The following is a 23,168-nucleotide window of genomic DNA, read 5'->3' on the forward strand; positions in this document are numbered from 1 at the left end:
TGGATTTTTTAAACATTATTTTTTGACTCTATATCAAGGCGTGGATTTTTTAAACATTATTTTTTGACTCTATATCAAGGCGTGGATTTTTTAAACATTATTTTTTGACTCTATATCAAGGCGTGGATTTTTTAAACATTATTTTTTGACTCTATATCAAGGCGTGGATTTTTTAAACATTATTTTTTGACTCTATATCAAGGCGTGGATTTTTTAAACATTATTTTTTGACTCTATATCAAGGCGTGGATTTTTTAAACATTATTTTTTGACTCTATATCAAGGCGTGGATTTTTTAAACATTATTTTTTGACTCTATATCAAGGCGTGGATTTTTTAAACATTATTTTTTGACTCTATATCAAGGCGTGGATTTTTTAAACATTATTTTTTGACTCTATATCAAGGCGTGGATTTTTTAAACATTATTTTTTGACTCTATATCAAGGCGTGGATTTTTTAAACATTATTTTTTGACTCTATATCAAGGCGTGGATTTTTTAAACATTATTTTTTGACTCTATATCTCCAAATTTAGGCCTAGCCCTCATATAATGATACCTACCGATTTTCGGTATTTTTAATATTAAGCGTAAAGAAATATATTCTGATGCAATAATGTTAGTTTCGAAATAGAGCTATATCTGTCCTCAATTATGAATAGCACCTCATATAATGATATCTACAAATGTTCGGTAATTCCACCCAACCACCCAAAATAAAACCTGTGTATATTGGTGATGGCCTTATATACCTGTGACCTCTTAATTGCAGTATTTTGGGGATGTTCCTCCCTACCATGCGTCTTCAATATCGGACCACTTTTTCGGGGGTTTTTAGGAAAAATATCCATTAAAAATTTCTGAATTTTGCGTTTGCAAAATTTTATTTATTTTTAGACTATTGAACAAGGCGTGTATTTTTGAAAAATTATTTTTCGGCAATTGAACAGTTCTTCGATTTTTTAAAAATTATTTTTCGGCTATTGAACAGGCCTTTATTTTTTATAAATTAATTTTCGTGTATTGAACAAGGCGTGAATTTTTTAAAAATTATTTTTCGGCTATTGGACAAATCAGCAACCCTCTCATAATGTGTTCACAAAAAAACGTTAATCCTGAGTACTACCATCCACTGTACATTTTTCAATTCAACTACTGATCACAAAGTTACTTTGTTAAAATACATTAAATGAGGTGTTGCCAACAACAAAACCGACAACTTTAATAGAAAATAATTGAAATAATAGCCATCCCTCCACCCCATTTCTAGTTATGTTAACAAAATATGTTCGCACTATAATAAAACTAAATAAAAAACATTTTCATCATTAATTTAACAGATTATTGCTGAACTTTTTCTGTGTGTGTGTGAGGAGTTTTGCCTTTCTGCCTTTTTTGTTATCTTGTTCGCAGTTCGTCCTCTCGTTCTTTTTGTTGCGGTAACACACATTTCGTTTGCCGACGACTATTATAATAGAATATTATCAAAAAGTTTTTCAACTACTTTGTCCTTTGTTGAGTTCTCTAGTTCCAGCTCTCAAAAACATTCACCAACAATGGTTGGTGGGGTGGCTGGCTGAATGGTTGGTTGGTTGGCTAACTGGTTGGTTGGCAGGAAAAGAAATGTGGTCCACAGTAAAGCAACAATGAAGCAGCACAAGATAAATTCTAACCTATATGCAATCTCATTATTACCAGACCACAATGTATGACTATAGTGGACCCAATGGCATAGTTAACAACAAAAGGGCAATATAGAAAAAAGTTTTCTCTGCCATTTGTGTGTGTGTGTGTGATGAACATCTCTCTACAATATTTGTAAATGTATTTTAATATACATATGTTTGATGTTAGCAGGAAACATTTGAAGGGTATTCGGGTTTTGTATGTGTAACATTTTGTATGAACTTTTTTATGGAAATATTATTTATTCCCTCATTGACTTCGTGTTGTTGTCGAAATTGTAGTTTCCCGTGAAATAATGATGGCGGGTAGGGAGACTTCATTAATGACAGTAAGTGTTGTTAATGATTTTCGAGGGTGGTCCATACACAGAATATTTCGAAGAGTTTTGTTGAATTAGTTTATGGAAAATTATCCTATATAGTTCGCGCTTTTTTTGGTCCTAGAAAATTAAAATATTCAAAAAAAAAAATATATATATATAATTAAAATCATCATCATAAATCCAAGCCTTTTGCACGACTCAAAAAATATTTGTTTAAAAATCCACGCCTTTTGCAAGACTCAAAAAATATTTTATTTAAAAATCCACGCCTTTTGAGCCGCTTAACCAACGGCGAAACGCGTCGCATAATGGTGGGTACGTAGGTTCTTCTCCTGGCTTTCCTTTTTTGCAAATCATCATGCTCGAAAAAATAAATTATCACTTAAAATTACTTTGAAATGATCACTGCCCTTACAAGACAAAATTCAAATAACAAAAATAAATAAATCAAAAATATATATTATTTAAAAATCCACGCCTTTTCAAGACTCAAAAAATATTTTATTTAAAAATCCACGCCTTTTCAAGACTCAAAAAATATTTTATTTAAAAATCCACGCCCTTTCAAGACTCAAAAAATATTTTTTTTAAAAATCCACGCCTTTTGCTAGGCTCAAAAAATATATTTTTATAAAAATCCAAGCCTTTTGCAAGACTCAAAAAAAAATTTTTTAAAAATCCAAGCCTTTTGCAAGACTCAAAAAATAATTTTTTAAAAATCCACGCCTTGTCTGGAGTTGGACCCTCAAAAATAATTTTTAAAAAATCCACGCCTTGTGTGAGGGAGACCCTCCAAAATAATTTTTTAAAAATCCACGCCTTTTGCAAGACTCAAAAAATATTTTATTTAAAAATCCACGCTTTTTGCAAGACTCAAAAAATATTTTTTTAAAAAATCCACGCCTTTTGCAAGACTCAAAAAATAATTTTTTAAAAAATCCACGCCTTTTGCAAGACTCAAAAAATAATTTTTAAAAAATCGACGCCTCATTATTTTTTTTTTAATTCACGCCTCTGATATTAAGCCTATTTGGTCCTCGAAGTAATATTCGGTAATAGGTCCTGGCTTAAATACACTTTGTTGCTATTTATTGTTCTTTTTTCCTAATCCTTGCGCATCTTTTTTTTTTTTTTTTTTTTGTTTTATTGTAAACGCTTAAAACTTTTCCACCCTGCAAATAATAGATTTTCAACATGCATTTCATTGAATAAAATGTGAGTTTAACACATATTTGATGAAAGTTTCCACCCTAATTGCAATCACCGTTGCCACAACACTCACGGCGTGGATGGGGTCATTTTAATAATGTATAAAACTTTTTTTCGCTTAGTTTTTGGAACAAAGTTTTCATGTTGGTTGCGTATTAGTATTGTGTTTAATTAGAAATGTGCGAATGGCGGGTGAGAATGTGTATCATTTGTTTAAAATAAAAATAAGGTACAAATTTAAACTATAAAATTTGGAATATTGATTTTCTCATTTTGTCCAAATCTACGATTTTTTTAAGTAACAAAATGTCTTTGTTAGCATATTTCTATTTTAAAAGTTCAAAAAACGATAAAGAAATGTATTTACTCTGCCTTTAATAAAAATTTGTCTGATTAGATAAAAACGAATATTATATTCCATGGGGAAAATAATCGGTCAAATCAATATATGCACCAAAAAATTATTGTCAATTTTATTTACTAAATATATACAATTTTCAAACTGTAATAAAATGGAAAACAATATTATATTAAATGAGAATGAAAAAAAAAAATCGTTTTCATATTGAAGATGATGTTCGTTTTTATCTAATCAGACTAATTTTTATTATACCCTTCACCACATTGTGGTACAGGATATTATGTCTTTGTACATGTGTTTGTAACAGGCGAAAGGCAACGAGGTAGTTCCTTTTGAGAATATGCATAGATTCACTTTCTGAGTCGATTTACGCATGCCCATCCGTCCGTCTGTCCATGTTAAATTGTAAACAAAGTACAGTTCGCATTTATGATCCGAATTGGATTAAATTTGGCACAGCTTATTTGTTTGGGCCAAGGACGAAACATATTGGAATTGGGATAAATCGGTTTAGATTTAGATATAGCTCCCATATATATTTTCGTCCGATTTTGTCTAAACGATTTTCACGAAATTTGGCACGGCGTACTGACTTACCTCTAGAATGATGTGTGTAAAGTTTCATGAGAATCGTTTCAAATTTTGATATAGCTCTCATATATATTTTCGCCCGATTTAATGTAAATGGTGCACCAAAGTCACTATATATCTCTCGATTTGCACGAAATTTGACACGGCGTACTCTAGAATGATGTGTGTAAAATTTTATGAAAATCGTTTCAAATTTTGATATTGCTCTCATATATATTTTCGTCCGATTTAATGTTAATGGAGCACCAAAGCCCCTATATATCTTTCGATTCGCACGAAATTTGGCATAGCGTACTGAATTAAGTGTGGAATGATGTGTGTTAAGTTTTGTGAAAAATCGGTCCAGATTTAGATATAGCTGAAAAAATGATTTTAAAAATCCACGCCTATTGTAAGTCGTTGAAAAAATTCTTTTAAAAATCCACGCCTATTGTAAGTCGTTGAAAAAATTCTTTTAAAAATCCACGCCTATTGTAAGTCGTTGAAAAAATTCTTTTAAAAATCCACGCCTATTGTAAGTCGTTGAAAAAATTCTTTTAAAAATCCACGCCTAGTTCCTTTTGAGAATATGCATAGATTCACTTTCTGAGTCGATTTACGCATGCCCATCCGTCCGTCTGTCCATGTTAAATTGTAAACAAAGTACAGTTCGCATTTATGATCCGAATTGGATTAAATTTGGCACAGCTTATTTGTTTGGGCCAAGGACGAAACATATTGGAATTGGGATAAATCGGTTTAGATTTAGATATAGCTCCCATATATATTTTCGTCCGATTTTGTCTAAACGATTTGCACGAAATTTGGCACGGCGTACTGACTTAACTCTAGAATGATGTGTGTAAAGTTTCGTGAAAATCGGTTCAAATTTAGATATAGCTCCCATATATATTTTCGGCCGATTTAATGTAAATGGTGCACCAAAGTCACTATATATCTCTCGATTTGCACGAAATTTGACACGGCGTACTCTAGAATGATGTGTGTAAAATTTTATGAAAATCGTTTCAAATTTTGATATTGCTCTCATATATATTTTCGTCCGATTTAATGTTAATGGAGCACCAAAGCCCCTATATATCTTTCGATTTGCACGAAATTTGGCACGGCGTACTGACTTAACTATAGAGTGATGTGTGTTAAATTTTGGGAAAATCGGTTCAGATTTTGATATAGCTGAAAAAATGATTTTAAAAATCCACGCCTTATACAAGTCGCTGAAAAAATTCTTTTAAAAATCCACGCCTATGTAAGTCGTTGAAAAAATTCTTTTAAAAATCCACGCCTATTGTAAGTCGTTGAAAAAATTCTTTTAAAAATCCACGCCTATTGTAAGTCGTTGAAAAAATTCTTTTAAAAATCCACGCCTATTGTAAGTCGTTGAAAAAATTCTTTTAAAAATCCACGCCTATTGTAAGTCGTTGAAAAAATTCTTTTAAAAATCCACGCCTATTGTAAGTCGTTGAAAAAATTCTTTTAAAAATCCACGCCTATTGTAAGTCGTTGAAAAAATTCTTTTAAAAATCCACGCCTATTGTAAGTCGTTGAAAAAATTCTTTTAAAAATCCACGCCTATTGTAAGTCGTTGAAAAAATTCTTTTAAAAATCCACGCCTATTGTAAGTCGTTGAAAAAATTCTTTTAAAAATCCACGCCTATTGTAAGTCGTTGAAAAAATTCTTTTAAAAATCCACGCCTATTGTAAGTCGTTGAAAAAATTCTTTTAAAAATCCACGCCTATTGTAAGTCGTTGAAAAAATTCTTTTAAAAATCCACGCCTATTGTAAGTCGTTGAAAAAATTCTTTTAAAAATCCACGCCTATTGTAAGTCGTTGAAAAAATTCTTTTAAAAATCCACGCCTATTGTAAGTCGTTGAAAAAATTCTTTTAAAAATCCACGCCTATTGTAAGTCGTTGAAAAAATTCTTTTAAAAATCCACGCCTATTGTAAGTCGTTGAAAAAAATTCTTTTAAAAATCCACGCCTATTGTAAGTCGTTGAAAAAATTCTTTTAAAAATCCACGCCTATTGTAAGTCGTTGAAAAAATTCTTTTAAAAATCCACGCCTATTGTAAGTCGTTGAAAAAATTCTTTTAAAAATCCACGCCTATTGTAAGTCATTGAAAAAAGTCGCTGAAAAAATTCTTTTAAAAATCCACGCCTATTGTAAGTCATTGAAAAAAGTCGCTGAAAAAATTCTTTTAAAAATCCACGCCTTTAAAATTTGTTGGATTAATTTTTAACTTAGAAAATTTAGCTTTGTAAGGCGATTCTGTTGAAATTATTTCTTTTTCGCTTTTTTCACATAATATATACACATTCTTTTTTAAAACATGACCTTTTTGCCTAATCATTTCGCCACCCTTTTTTGCAACAAGGCACACGAGTTCAACAAGTGTCTTAAGTCATAATGCAGCTTATTATAATTTTTGTTGTATTTTTTTATTTTTGCTTACCACTTTTGTAAATATTTTCGTTAGAAACATTTTGACTGACTGCTAACAACAAAATCAAACTATTTTTTTATTAAAATAAACTTTTTTTAGAAATGTATTTTTTTATGAAAAACGGACGGCTACTCTCCACACCAATAAAATCAATCAACGTTTCAACACCACACTTTTACACCGAATGCCACACTCTCTGTCAATTTAATCAAATTGTGAAAAGTATGTGGTGCACGTTTTGTTGGGCTTTTGGTCATTCCTCATTTTTTTTTTGCGTCCAAATTAAATCATCCCTCGACACACATTTTTGTGTCACCGATCCCGGCCACAAATCTCTCATAAGTCAATAAAGACAGTAAGTGGACACACTTAAATCATACATATAAGTGTCTATATAAGCTAATGCGTCAGTCATCCCCGACACACACTCACATATACAAACATACAAATGTCATCTTAGACGGATAGACAAGTGTATAGTTCATCAAGTTCAGTTTGTTGGTAGTAAATCAATAGCTGAGGTTCATTTTGACTAACTATCCTCCATCCAAATAAGGGGAAGGGGGTCATTTGTCGCAATAGCAGTAAAAAACCTGACATGTTGGGAAACCCTAGAAATGTTTTTATTATTTTCTATTTTTAATGTGTAAACAAGTTTGGTTTTTTCTCCCTCAACATGTTTTGGCATAGGAAAATGTTTTAGGTGTTGTTATTTTGTTCTTCACAACAGGTGAAAATAAAATGGACAAGAAAATTAACGAAACGAAAAGAAGGAAACAAAAACATGATTATCCATTTGTTTCCAACATGCAAATCTCTTCAAGGGGGAACATTTGTGGCTGGACAGTATGTTTGGTTTGACCAGAGGTTTGCAGATGGCATAGCATTTGAAATAGTTTCGTTTTGAAAATATAATGGGGAACACAGCTGGATTTTAGGATCACAGTTTACCACAGATTTCCGACAGTTATATGAGATCTGATCAAAATAACTGTTAAACCCATTTTTTGGAATCCTCGAAATGGGGAATGAATTCAGTGGTGAACGGCCAGATGTAAATCGACTCCAAATTGTCTGAAATAGTTTTGATCCAAACGAGATGCACGTTTTTGTCGCACCACCCTGTGTAGAAAAGCATAGCATACATTTAGGCTGCCTGGCAATTATAACACATTTTGTTATTCTCAAAACAGGAATAGATAAGGTTAAACAATTGACATACTGTACAGATAATGATTTTTGGAATTCGAATTTTAAAAATATATATTAACTCTGTGTGGCCCAATGTTGCCCACAGTCAATATAATGTTGAAAAATTTATATCTCAGTCCAAATCATTATCTCAATGATTTGGACTGAGATTGTGTATTGGTTTATTATACCCTACACAACTATGTTGTCAGGGTATTATAGCTTTGTGCAGCCCCAAAAGTTTGTAACGCCGCGAAATATTGGTCCTAGACCCACCTTTAAGTATACCGATCGTCATATCTCGACTAGCTGAGTCGATCTAGACATGTGTGTTCGTCCGTCCGTCTGTCCATTATAATTTGTAAACACGATACAGGCCACAGTTATGTACCAATCTTCACGAAATTTTGCATGTAGGGTGGGTTCTGGCCAATGAAGACCCCTATTGTTTTTGGGAAAGATCGGTTAATATTTAGGGGATGAAATAGACCAAAAACGTTATTTTTGTGTGATTTTCTGGTCGATCCAGAGGCCGCAATAATGGCCCGAACATCGTGAAATTTTGCATGGAGAAGGGGATCGGACCAAAGAATAAGCATGCCGGTTTTGATAAAGATCGGTCAATATTTAGCGGGTCAAATGTACCCTGACGGACATATACCCGAGAAGTTGATATTATATCCAAGAGGTATGTGTATGTGCTCGGATGTGGGAGTTACACTTAAATATTTACAGGTATCTCCGTATTCGTATATTATTTAGTAACCCATTTCCACACTTGAGGGCGGAAATATAGCGCTGATCGCTTTGAAATTTCCCATAAAGTTCCAGTTATGGTCAAGGACAGCGCCTATAATTTTCGGTGATGATCAAATAATAATTTTGGGATGAAGTGGACCGTAAACTTAATTTTTTGGTATTTTTCGAATATCACTACACAACCCACGGTGAAGGCAATCTGGACAAGTTAATTACTTGTCCAGATTGCCTTCACTGAATATTATTAATAATACTGAATATTAGAAATATTCGGAAAATATGTCAGTGTATGGAAGAGGTGCTGTTGACCTCAAATCGGGAAAGAGTGTGCAAATATCACGAAATATTGCCCAGGCTCGGAATAAACATCCGCAGAAAATTTGAGTTCCGTGGTAGTTGTGTAGGGTATCGTATGGTCGGCCCCGTCCGACTATACTGCTCCGCTCATTGTTTTTTTAGAGAAAAAAATAATAATATAGAAGAATTAAGATTTCCATTTGGGACAGTTGCTGTAAATTTGTGTACATCAAATAGTTTCAAGAGAAAGGTCAAATGAAAGGTCTAAAAGTGTACTTTCAGTATATGAGGACCATATTGGCAAAAAGAGTTTCGGATATGGGATTTTTTCTGATCAAACGAAAGGTCTAAAAAGGCACTTTTCTGATTGTTCATTAAATGGGGTTTCATTTCCTAAGATATCAGCATTATATTCAATTAGTTCAACCTTCCTAATTTTTGTGCAGTGGCCCATTTTATTTGCCTAGTTATTACCCTATAAATTTTCAGAAGATCGGAAAAATTCCCATATTCGAAACTCTTTTTGCCAATATGTTCCACATATTCTGAGAGTGCCCTCTTAGACCTTTCGTTTGAGCCCCCTCAACCCCGCGCCCTTCTTAATTTTTAAAAGTGACCCATTTTACCGGACATTTGCCTAAAGACACCCCATACATTTTCAGAAAATCGGAAAATATTCCCATATCCGAAACTTTTTTTGGATGTATGGTCCACATATTCTGAAAATCCCCTTTTTAAGAACCTGCTAGAAAAGGCCATACGAGAGGCAAAAGTGAACAGATATGGCACTCTGTACACAAAACAACACATGTTACTCGCCTACGCCGATGACATCGACATAATGGGTCGAACACTGAGGGTGGTAACAGCCACCTTTGAACAAATTGAGAAGGAATCTGCCAAAGTGGGGTCTGGAAGTAAACGGCGAGAAGACCAAGCTGATGGTATCATCGCGCAAGACGTCCAGTAGACTCGGGCCAACTGTTGAACTTGAAAACTACTGCTTCGAGGTAGTCAAAGATTTTATATACTTTGGTACCGCCATAAACAAAACGAATGACATCAGTTGTGATATTCGGAGAAGGATAGTGATGGCCAACAGATGCTACTATGGTCTGAGCAAACAACTCAAAAGCCAGACCAGACCAACGACTACGTTGGCTAAGTCATGTTGTGAGAATGGATGAAGATGCCCCAGCCCCAGAAGGCATAAAAAGCGAACCAGTTGATGGGGAAGGCCACGAATACGATGGAAAGATCAAGTCGAAGACTAAATTGCCGAAGATGGTCTCTTAAATTGGAAAAACTGCGCAGAAGACCGACGCGCCTGGAAATCTTTTTTAAGCTTGGCTAACGGAACGAAAATTCTGTCAAAAGCCAGCTAAGTAAGGGTATCAAGTCTCGCTACCAACAAGTAAAAAAGAGTCATTGGGTCTTGCCAATATATATACCCTCAGTGGGAGAGGTACCAGAAGGAGAGGGCTAATGTATTTCTTCTTTGGAATTGATCTGGACTTTGTAAAGATAATAGGTTGTGCAAAGTTTGGTACAAATCGGATGGTGGGACGTCCCAAAAGGGACCGATAATTCCTATCTTCGAACTTAAATTAAGTTTGGACGAAATATTACTATGTGCAAAGTTTAAAGGAAATCCGTTACATGCATAATTACACCCCACAGAACTATGTTGTCAGGGTATTATAGCTTTGTGCAGCCCCAAGAGTTTGTAACGCCGAGAAATATTGGTCCTAGACCCACCTTTAAGTATACCGATCGTCATATCTCGACTAGCTGAGTCAATCTAGACATGTGTGTCCGTCCGTCCGTCTGTCCATTATAATTTGTAAACACGTTATAACCCAATCTTCACGAAATTTTGCATGTAGGATGGGTTCTGGCCAATGAAGACCCCTATTGTTTCTGGTAAAGATCGGTAAATATTTAGGGGGTGAAATGGACCAAAAACTTTATTTTTGTCTGATTTTCTGGTCGCTCCAGAGGCCGCAATTATGGCCCAAACATATTGAATTTTTCAATGGAGAGGGGGATTGGGCCAAAGAATAACCATGCCTGTTTTGACATAGATTGGTCAATATTTAGCGGGTCAAATGGACCATGATTTTTGTGTGAAAAATTGCAAAATGTGTATTCTATAGCGTATATATTTACCCCCGAATGACATAGACCCGAAAAGTTTTTGGTATATCCAAGGGCAGTGTTGACCTTTAAATTGATAACAATTATATGGTCGTATGTAGTCAGATATGGAAGTTACATTTAAATATTTACAGGTGCTTATGTATTCAGATATTATTTAGTATCCCTTCTACCACACTAGAGGGCGGAAATACTTAATTTTTTGTGTTTTTTTCGAGTCCATCTATAGGCTCCAATGGGAATAAGAAGATCACAACACAAGGGAAGGGAATCTCGACAAGTAATTAGAAGGTCTGTACTGAACATTAGTTATAATTGTCGGCCTCTAGTTGGTCCAGTAGGTTCAAATATCGCGAAATATTGCCCAAGCTCAGAATATAGATACACAGAAAGTTAGTTTTTCGTGGAAGTTGTGTAGGGTATCATATGGTCGGCCTCGACCGACTATACTGCTCCGCTCACTGGTTTTAATTTGCATAGGTTCCCAAAAGCTCAAAACTTTGAAAAGGACTTCAGTGTCGTCAAGTCCTTCTTAGAAAAATTCAGTTAGAATACATTCTACCAGACTTCAGGGGCCGGACAAACATCTTCAGTTCGTCTTTGATCGTAAGTTCTTCCATAAGTCTCTTATATGACAGGTGAACGCTTTTAGAGTTCCTCTATGGTGGTAAGGCCCTAAAGCAGTCTTGGAAGACTTCGAAGTAAGTATTCTACCTGTCCTTCATAAATTGAAGTCCTTGCAGAAGTATCGTTTATAAAAAGGGCTTTCTTACTACATGCGACCTTAATCCGGTCTTAGTAGACCTCGAAGTAAATATTTTTGTCATTCATAAATTGAAGTTCTTGAAACTTCAATAGACTCTTAGATTTCGGTTCACTCTAAATCCAAATTGTGCCAAATTTAGTGTTTCCTACACCCCAACAGTGATCCTAACTTTAAATTTCACGATTCTAACTCTATTGGTTCACCCAAATCAAAATACGGTACAATTTGTACAAATTTCCAAAACTTCACACATACTCCAACCCAACGCCTCAATAATGATCCTAACTCCAAATTTCAGAATCTCAGCTCTATCAATTCACCCAAAATTTAAATTGTACCAAATTTAGTACTCATAAGTATGAATTTCCAAAACTACATCCATAAACCCAAATCTACATTTAGTACACATTAGTTCTAAAGCTTCCTATATAGCTCAATTCTACTCCCAACAATGATCCTAGCTCCAAATGTCAAGATTCCAGCTCTATGAGTTCACCCAAATCCAAATTGTACTAATTATAATACGATTTTGTACTTCGTACACATAAGTAAAACATTTCCAAAACTACGAAGATATCCCAATACTACACTCCGACGGTTAATTTCAAGATTATATCTCTATTTGTAACTCCGAATTAAATTTGTACCAAATATAGGGCCTTATATCGACCCTACTTCTCAACCTTAATTCTCATTTCAAATTTCAAGTTTTTAGCTCTATCCTACGCTACGAAATTGTACCAAATTTAGTACATTTTAGTACTTTTCTCATACGTATAGTTCGAATGCCCTTTGGTACATATATCCAATACTCCATCAATGACACAGAATGCAAATTTCAGAATTTTAGCTTTACTGTTCCCCAAATACAAATGGTACCATATTAAGTACTTTTCTTGCAGTTCGAGTACGAATTTCCAAAAACCCAGCCTAAAATGTCAAACCTCTAGCTTCAGCCGTTTCGTCTGAGCATTTATTGATGGTCCGTGTGACGAATTCTTAGGTTTTCGACTGTCAAAAAGATGTGAACGTCGAAAACGTCATATACCTGTAAAAAATGTAATAAATGTAGTAAACGTCATTTATTTGAATATTGTCCAATCACGAAAATCTGCACAGAATACAGCGAACCAGGGGTAGGGTCGTTCCTGTTCGACTATACGGTCCCGCTCAATGATGTCTAATTATAGATATAAAGTTCCAAAATGCCGAATCAATATATTCAATTATTTAAAAATAATGCAGTTTCTGAAATAATAAAATGGTATGAGAATAGTCGCTGCCACCTACACATTTCACCTTTAATCTTTTTTTCAGATTCTTTTCCTCTTCTTCGCGTTATTCTTTGTCGTCGTCATTCGCATCGTTATTTTCGCCATTTGTCCACATTGGAAAAACTAATTAAATAAATAACCATAGAACGTAGAAAACAGTATAAAGGTTGATCTAATTTCCAAAACTAATTCAAAGTCATTTTAGAAATCGTGAATATAAGTGCTGCTGCTGTGCAACTAACATTTTATTTGGAAATCAGAAAAAAAACGAAAGAAATCAAAACAACAACAACAAAAAAAAAAGAAATCTACAAAAAATAGAGATTTGTTGCCAACGTGCTGTACTCCTCCTATACACCAACCTACCCACCCTCACACACATACTCATTTAAACGAACGAACAATTTTTTGATTTATTTCTGTTTTTATTATTAATTCGCGTTAGTTTTTTGAGTTTTTGGTGAAATTCAAAATTTAAATTAGAGAAAAAGAAAAACTCTATCAAAATGGTTGTAAATTTTAAAGTTTTCAAAAAGGCATCGCCCAATAACATGATCACCCTGTATATGAACAGGCGTGAATTTGTGGATTCGGTGACACAAGTGGAACCAGTTGGTAGGTTGCCTGCTTGGCCGGCTGACTATGGCTATTACAAAATGAGTGTTTATAAGTGAATACGAATCGAGTGTACTTGGTAATTACACAGAAAAGTGGTTTTGTGGAATTCAAATGGTTTCATTGAAACCATATTAATGTAAAACGTGCCTGGTATTTGCTAACCCAATTAAATGGGTGGGAAGCGGAATTAGAAAAGTAAAATACCACAACATCAAGGTTATCTATTTGAGAAAAGAAAAATCGTGAAAAAAAAATGTAAAATAATTTAGTGAAGGAAATCTAATATTTTACGGCTCCATGAATGTTAAAAAGGAATAAAAAAGGTTCAGGAATTTTATGTGTCCTTGTTACACATAACACACATACTTTGTAGTAACAAAAAAAACTTCAAAATATAGAAAACCAGTGAGCGAGTAGTCTGACAGATTTGACCATATGATAACCCTGTACAACTACCACGGAACACTATCATTCTGCAGATGTATATTCCGTGTCTGTGCAATATTTGCACCCTCTTGATCGATGCAGTTTTTTTTAATTTTAAGGTCTGAGTTGATTAGACCTGTTGAATATTGACCAATCAAAACAGCCATTCTAATTAGTTGGTCACATTAGGCTTATTATTGTGGCCCATAGAGCATTTAAAAAAAGTTTTTGATCGATTTCAACCCATAACCGGAACTTCGTGCAAAGTTTCAAATCGATCAGCGTAATTAGAATAGGTAGGTAAATATTAAAGTAAAACTTCCATATCTGAGTACATACCGATTATATTAATCGGTATCACTTTAAAGGTCAACCACTCCTCTGGTAGATACTATCAACTTCTGGGGTCTATATCCTTCAGGAGCAAATATCTAAGCCATGGAATAGAAAATTTGCATTTTTTCAAACAAAAGCTCAGCTTCGGAATGCCGAAAATGGTACGGTACCTTCGTATGGAGGCTATAACAAAATATGGCCCTATTTCAACAATTTTCTGCTAGATGTCTCCATCTGCCTCCTAAACCCCCGAAATGTCAAATTACAGTTACTTTGGTGTTAAAATATCATTGAACCCTTTAACCCTTTCAGTGTCAAAAACAATTTTTTTCGGAATAAAAATCTAAAATTTTGTACCTAAAATCGTATGAAGGCACAGAGTTTAGAAAAAAAGGCAAATTCTTGTTTTAACCCTCGGACAGTTTTGTCTGTCTTTCAGCAAAAACAAAGACATCAATTGTAACGGTACATAGGATAACCGAAAATTTGCAAAGGAAGAGAGTAATTTTAAATGTTGAATATATTCGACAAAAACACTGAAAGGGTTAAAATATCGATAATGGGGGCGGTACTGTGTCAGAACATGGACATACTACAGACACTTCAGTAGGAAAAATTGGCAAAAGTTGACACTAGGGGCGGATCTAAAATATCATATTATAGCAAATTTGGATGAAAACCGTGCCTAATCCCACTAATATGCCGAAATTTGGAAGGTAGTTATGTCGTTCCGGAATCAAAGGAATTATTCGTAATCAGGAACGTTCGAAACTATGTCTGGAGCTTTCGTTCACATAGTTAATTTTGCTCCAGTCGCCCCTTTTGCTCTAGTTCAGCTAGATCCTTTTGTTCGCTAGCTAGTTCCTTTTGCTCCGTCGCACAGTGGGTTAGAGTACCATGTTTTCTTGGATCAAATCAGGGAAGCTATGTTAGAATAATTTTTCTTTATTTTTCAGTTAATACCATTAAAATAAGTTTAAAAAAATGTTTTCTAAGTATATTTGAGTATAATTTTATTAAGTAGTGCCAAATATCAGTGTAGGTATATAGTGCAAGGAGTACAATATGATAACTTAAACAATGAATTTTATACATCTTAAAGTTAATCATCCACATCGTCATCATCCGCAGCCGGGGATGGTCCGTATGACGAATTTTCAGGTTTTTGACTGTCAAAAAGGTGTAAACGTCGAAAACGACATATACCTGTATAAAATGTAGTAAACGTCATTTATTTCAATATTATCACCATATACAGTCATTTTCAAGAACATATATTATTTTTACTGTATATCTGGCTATTCTTTACTAGAACTGATAAAAAATTCCGAATTTTTTTTAAGAAAAAAATTTTGATATTCGATATGAATTTGAGTAAAGCATACGTTATTTCCAACTCGATAAATGTTAATAGCCATTTTATAAAAAACATAATGGTTTTGAGTGGGTGTATGTCATTTACGTCACTGTTTCTCACAGGCCACCTCTGTCCGCAGCATCACCAACTTCTGATAATTGCTAAATATGTAAAAGGGCATTTGACACAATTTCGGGTCCGTGAATAAAAAACTTGTGCAAAGTGGAAGGCATATTATACAAAGGATACGTTTCAACAAAAAGTCGTCCTGTATTGTGTGCATATATTTGAAATTTTTCATTATTAATCTCATGGCCACTGGATACAGCTACAACCGACACGTGCATTTTTATTAAATTAACATATATTTTTGTTATTTCGGCAGATTTTTCTAGCGTTTTGGTGCGTTTTTTTCGATTTCTTTAGCTAAAAATGTCATCTTGTCATTCATTGTTTGAGCGCTCGAATTCATCATAAGCTTCGACGATTATAAAAAACAACGTTCGAACTTGTACCTATAAAAATGTTAATAAAGAACGCTTTTACCCGACTACTTGAAACTGCACAACACAATCACTATTTGTCAAAACAATGAATATTATTAAAATAAACAAAAACAAAATATTATTGTAACAAAGAATATCATTAAAAGAAACAAAAATAACAACAATAAAATAATTAGAAAAAATAACATGAAAAACAAGAAAACACAACACTCAACAACAGCACCAGCCACGAGATCAATGTGACTTTTAGCTAATTTGACTGCTACAACACTTGTATTAAACAACGCATAGCTTCTAAAAGGCACAAAAGGGCAGCGTAAAATTTTGCAATATAACACAGATTTATGTCCTTTTTAATGTAAACCAAAAATTATGACACGAATGTGGACGAATAATAACTATTTATCCATTTAAAATATAAAAAATATTAATTTTTTTTGGCATTTTCAATATAAATAACTAAATCTTAATCACTTCCAAACACAATTTCATACTCAAATGTTAACGAAGTATTTGCAAAATAACCTAAACTTCATGGTTCCGTTGAAAAATGTTTAACTTTTACAATACTTTTTAAAATAAATAAAATTTTCTACGGGAACGTTTTCACTTTTTTCAGCCTTTTTTGGCACAAAAATTTGTATGAAATTTGTCTTTGAAGTTTCACTACAAAAACACCAGTCCACTTTTGACATTAATTTCAACGACAAATGATGTAGAATTTTATATACTTTAACCGTGTGCAAAAAATTTTAACGATACTTAAATTTTAATTTTTTAATTAATCCAAGGAAACAGGGTATTCTAACCCACTGTGCGTCGTTCGAAGCGTTCAAGGAACTAGAATGCCTAACTCTACTAACTCTACTGGAAAATATCTGTAATTTAAATTACTAAATTACAGATATTCAAAACATTTTGATTGGAAAATTTTACACGCCATGACAACCAAAATATCAAATTAAAGCCAATTCTGTTGAATAAACGTGTCCAATGTCCCCAAAATGTCGAATAGTGAGAAGTGCCGTTATATGAAGTAAACCCCGAAAATGAGCCAATATTGAAATTGTTTATTAGGGCGACTTTCTATCCAATAAGAATTCAAAATATCAAAGTAAAGTAAATTCGAATCACAAATGTCCCCAAACTGCCTAGTACACCGAAATTCGGATGGTTTCATTATATGGGTTTTATTCTTAATATGGACCCAACTGCATAATTTTTTAGAAAGAAGATTTGCTGGGAGGTACTGTCAAAAATGGACCAATTTTTACAATTTTTAGAAAGAAGATTTGCTTACATAATGAGAACCCAAATACCAAATTAATGCCATTTCGATTGAAAAACGTATTCAAAGTCCCCAAAATACATATAAAGAGGGCTACACTGAAACATGGGCCAGTATTGATAATTTTTGTTTTGGGCAGATTTTCTACTCAATAAGAATATAAAATATAAAATTACAGCCAATTTGGTTGAAAATCGTGACCAAAGTCCTCAACATTTTGAATGGTGATTCCTCAACATTTTACAGCAAGTGATTTAATATCTTATTTTTGCCCGATTCCTTCTCCCGAAACGCTCAGATGGCAGGATGACTGTGTAGTAGACCTCGTTTCTTCGTCGATCACCGTTCAACATATTTTTTCTCTATAGTGCTTCCGGTGTACCATAGCATTAGATGGATATTGAACAGCAGTGTTTGTTGTTCCACTTCGGATTACTAGACTTTACTGAAAATTCTCAAGATGCGCTGGTCTTCTTGAAACTAGAACTGACTTTGCTGTCCCTTTTTGATGACAAAGGAAACGCTGGGGATGCTCCACCAGGACAACGCTGGTGGAGCCAAGCTAATATTTACTCTTGTGCTCCAGATAATTGTTTATTTTACTTATGAGCTTAGAAATATCCCTGCTCACTTCCTGATCTGCCTCTTTACTCATCTAACATTATCATTTTAATTTCGTTTTCGGACATGGACTTTGAGTCCCCACCCGATTCGGTTGGGCCCTATATTGGTTCTATACTGAAAATTTGTTCTTATTTCATTTATCCATGTTTTGTTTCAGGGATACATTCACTTATTCAATTTTTGTAAATTAATACCCAAATAGTCCTGCTACCACCAATATAATTGGTTATATCACATTCCGATTCTAATGTCGATGATATTGAGAGGCCTTCTAGTCGCTCTAGAGACCATTATAATATGCAGAACATCACACATTTTACATGGTGAAGGTGATCTGAAATTACTTTGAATGGCTGCTTAAATGAAGATTGGTGAATGTTTCGAGGATCAAGTCAACCAAAACCGAAAGTGACCAAATTTTTAATTTATGGCGTAAACATTCACCTCTGGAAAAGAAGATTTGGAAAATATGCCAGTGTATGAAAGTGATTTTAATTTTGTAGAGAATATAACCGGCCGCACTAAACGTCGTTTTATTTTTTTTGATTTATAATTCTTAGAACTAATAAAATATCAGTTTAATATATCTAAGGACATTGTACTACGCTCATTTCATAATTTTTGGGGTCGATATAGAATTTTCATCTGTCTGGCTGGTTACTACTCTCGAAGGCTAGTCGTATCGCTGGCTCACCCTGAAAAGGTTAACATGTTTGAAATTGGTATATCTCATACAGGAATTAATCAGATTTCAAATTGACCCTAATTGTGCACATCGGAACATTTTACGCACATCCCCGAAAAATTTAGATAACTTAAAATTTTATATAAAAGGAATGGAATCTATCAGTTTTCGGACTTGAAATTCGACTCATCCTTAAAAATTACATTTTCTCCAATTGTTCAAAATTTCGACTCCAAAGTCGACTTCGAAATTAAATACATACGTATTTGGAATATAACCCAGGGAACCCAGAAATATTTAATTAGTCCAGTCGCCGATTCTTTATAATATTTTTATAATATATTTGATTGGCATACACTGCTGCGGAACAATTATATCTCTAAAAAAAAGTAGCAATATTTTCCGGAAGATATTTTTAGTACGAGTATTTCTAACCTCATTTTACTAACAATCCTCTCTGTCGTTTTCTTATTTTTTTTTCTCCAACAGATGGCATCATTGTCTTGGACGATGAATATGTGCGCCAGAATCGCAAAATTTTCGTGCAATTAATTTGCAATTTCCGTTACGGCCGTGAGGATGACGAGCTGATTGGCCTACGCTTCTCCAAGGAGCTAATTTTAGTTTCGCAACAAGTCCATCCCGAACAAAAAGTGGATATAACACTGACGAAAATGCAGGAACGTCTTCTCAAGAAATTGGGTTCGAATGCATTCCCCTTCGTTATGGAAATGCCACCAAGTTCTCCGGCATCGGTGGTATTGCAACAAAAAGCCAACGACAACACCCAACCCTGTGGTGTCCAATATTTCGTTAAGGTGTTTGCTGGCGAAAATGATTGTGATCGTACGCATCGTCGTAGTACCATTAATTTGGGTATACGCAAGGTACAATATGCACCCACCAAGCAGGGTATTCAACCGTGCACAGTGGTACGTAAAGATTTCCTGTTGTCGCCTGGAGAATTGGAACTGGAGGTGACATTGGATAAACAATTGTATCATCACGGGGAGAAGATTGCCATAAATATTTGTGTCCGCAACAATTCCAATAAGGTTGTGAAGAAAATTAAGGCTATGGTGCAGCAGGGTATCGATGTGGTGCTCTTCCAAAATGGGCAATTCCGTAATACAATTGCATTTTCCGAAAGTGCTGAGGGTTGTCCTTTGAATCCTGGTTCCAGCCTGCAAAAGGTTATGTATTTGGTGCCGAATTTGGCGGCAAATTGTGATCGTCCTGGTGTCGCTGTCGAGGGTGATATTAAACACAAGAATACCTCATTGGCTTCAACAACATTGTGAGTAGAAATTTTAAGAAATAAAATGATTGAAACTCAAAAAAATCCGTTAAAAATCCACGCCTGTAATAGTCCTTGAAAAAATATTCCTTTAAAAATCTACGCCTGTAATAGGCCTTGAAAAAATATTCCTTTAAAAATCTACGCCTGTAATAGGCCTTGAAAAAATATTCCTTTAAAAATATACGCCTGTAATAGTCCTTGAAAAAATATTCCTTTAAAAATCCACGCCTGTAATAGTCATTGCAAAAATGTTCCTTTAAAAATCCTCACCTGTAATAGTCCTTGAAAAAATATTCCTTTAAAAATCCACGCCTGTAATAGTCATTGAAAAAATATTCTTTAAAAAATCCACGTCTTCAATAGTTCTCGAAAAAATATCATTTAAAAAATCCACGCCTTCAATAGTCCTTGAAAAAATATTCTTTAAAAAATCCACGCCTTGAATGGTCCCTAAAAAAATATTCTTTAAAAAATCCACGCCTTGAATGGTCCCTAAAAAAATATTCTTTAAAAAATCCACGCCTTGAATGGTCCCTAAAAAAATATTCTTTAAAAAATCCACGCCTTGAATGGTCCCTAAAAAAATATTCTTTAAAAAATCCACGCCTTGAATGGTCCTTGAAAAAATATTCTTTAAAAAAATCCACGCCTTGAATGGTCCTTGAAAAAATATTCTTTAAAAAATCCACGCCTTGAATGGTCCTTGAAAAAATATTCTTTTAAAAATCCACGCCTTGAATGGTGCTTGAAAAAATATTCTTTTAAAAATCCACGCCTTGAATGGTTCTTGAAAAAATATTCCTTTTAAAATACACGTCTGTAATAGTCCTTGAAAAATATTCCTTTAAAAATCCACGCCTTCAATAGTTCTTGAAAAAATATTCCTTTAAAAATCTTCACCAGTAATAGTCCTTGGAAAAATATTCCTTTAAAAATCCACGCCCGTAATAGTCCTTGAAAAAATACACGCCTGTAATAGTCCTTGAAAAAATATTCCTTTAAAAATCCTCACCTGTAATAGTCCTTGAGAAAATATTCCTTTAAAAATCCACGCCTGTAATATTCCTTGAAAAAATATTCCTTTAAAAATTCTCACCTGTAATAGTCCTTGAGAAAATATTCTCTTTAAAAATCCATGCCTGTAATAATCCTTGAGAAAAAATTATTTAAAATTTGTTTCTTATTTCTTGTCCATTTCCAGGATTGCCAGTCCAGATGCTCGTGATGCTTTTGGCATAATTGTTTCCTATGCCGTTAAGGTTAAACTATTTTTGGGTGCCTTGGGTGGTGAATTATGCGCTGAACTACCATTCATTCTGATGCAACCAAAGGTAAGTCCGATTTCATGCACTACAATTAACACAATGGGGTAATGCCGACATTTTGATTGAATTTTAATTAAATTCACTTCACTTTACTTTTTGCAAAACTTCAGCCCAGCCGCAAACAATTGGAAGCAGCTGAAACTGAAGAAGCCTAAATTTGCCATGGTAAATTTATTATGAATCTCCAAACGGTCTACTCTCTTTAACCGAACCAAAGGTGATAGTGAACAGCAGGGCAAGCTGTTCATTATCCATTATCTCTTATGTAACTGTATCTGTATGCATGTTCTTCTATTATTTCTATGTGATTCTGTATCAATTGCTTATGTTGAAATGAAACAAAAACAAAAAATAACAACAACAAAACAAAAATATATTTAAATACGTCAAATATATATTTACTAGTATTTATTGTGATGTCTTTATATATAATGTTATATACAAACTAATACTAATAAATAAAACATGAGTCTGTATGATGTATTGTGTGTAAAAGGACATACGAAAACTATATAAGTGGTGTGTATGTGATTTCCGAATATTTTTTCAACGACCAGGTGAGAAGAAGCGTCGATTTAAAATGAGCTTAATTTTTATACATATATATTTTTCAAGAACTAAGAGAACCGTGGACTTAAAAAAATATATATTTTTTCAAGGACTAAGATCAGCTAAGATTAAAAAAAAATATTTTTTTCAAGCTATTAAAAAAATAAGAATAGATTGCGACTAATTCCATTAATTGCCATCCAAAACAATCCTGTAGCTTATATCTATTTTACATTGTTATATTTATTTCATGTATTTATATTCCTTTGTGCTAAAATTTTATTATTGAACGAATTCACAAAACATTTAGGAGTTTAGTTTATTTTTTGAGCGGAAAATTCAATCACACTTCTAACAATGTTTCTAGTTTTATCCCTTTTATTCGGGGGGTATTTTTACAATTTTGCCCGCAATAAAAAAAAAAACAACAACAACTTTCAAACAATTTAATGAATCACATTCACATTGACATAAACAAGCAATTTTTTCGATACGCTTCGATTTTTTACGGCGAATTTGTTACAAACTTTAGGGCGGTGTGTTAAGAGCTATTCTAAGGCTTACAAGAGGCGTGGATTTTTTAAAGAATATTTTTCTAAGGCTTACAAGAGGAATATTTTTCTAAGGTACAAGAGGCGATTTTTTAAAGAATATTTTTCTAAGGCTTACAAGAGGCGTGGATTTTTTAAAGAATATTTTTCTAAGGCTTACAAGAGGCGTGGATTTTTTAAAGAATATTTTTCTAAGGCTTACAAGAGGCGTGGATTTTTTAAAGAATATTTTTCTAAGGCTTAGAAGAGGCGTGGATTTTTTAAAGAATATTTTTCTAAGGCTTAGAAGAGGCGTGGATTTTTTAAAGAATATTTTTCTAAGGCTTAGAAGAGGCGTGGATTTTTTAAAGAATATTTTTCTAAGGCTTAGAAGAGGCGTGGATTTTTTAAAGAATATTTTTCTAAGGCTTAGAAGAGGCGTGGATTTTTTAAAGAATATTTTTCTAAGGCTTAGAAGAGGCGTGGATTTTTTAAAGAATATTTTTCTAAGGCTTAGAAGAGGCGTGGATTTTTTAAAGAATATTTTTCTAAGGCTTAGAAGA

At 33.7% G+C, this 23,168-nt stretch overlaps 1 protein-coding gene across 1 annotated transcript; it reads left to right on the forward strand.

Moving 5' to 3' along the window:
• The first annotated feature begins 13,535 nt into the window (after positions 1–13,535).
• LOC133335799 (phosrestin-2) lies at positions 13,536–21,682 on the forward strand. The gene is made up of 4 exons (XM_061544098.1): positions 13,536–13,676; positions 19,391–20,198; positions 21,403–21,532; positions 21,637–21,682. The coding sequence occupies exons 1-4, from the start codon at positions 13,568–13,570 to the stop codon at positions 21,679–21,681; spliced, it is 1,092 nt and encodes a 363-aa protein (XP_061400082.1). The 5' UTR covers positions 13,536–13,567; the 3' UTR covers position 21,682.
• The last annotated feature ends 1,486 nt before the right edge of the window (positions 21,683–23,168 follow it).

Source organism: Musca vetustissima, unplaced genomic scaffold (genome assembly GCF_032173495.1).
Source record: "Musca vetustissima isolate MV318-11 ecotype Yass unplaced genomic scaffold, APGP_CSIRO_Mvet_v1 utg4848, whole genome shotgun sequence".
NCBI lineage: Eukaryota > Metazoa > Arthropoda > Insecta > Diptera > Muscidae > Musca > Musca vetustissima.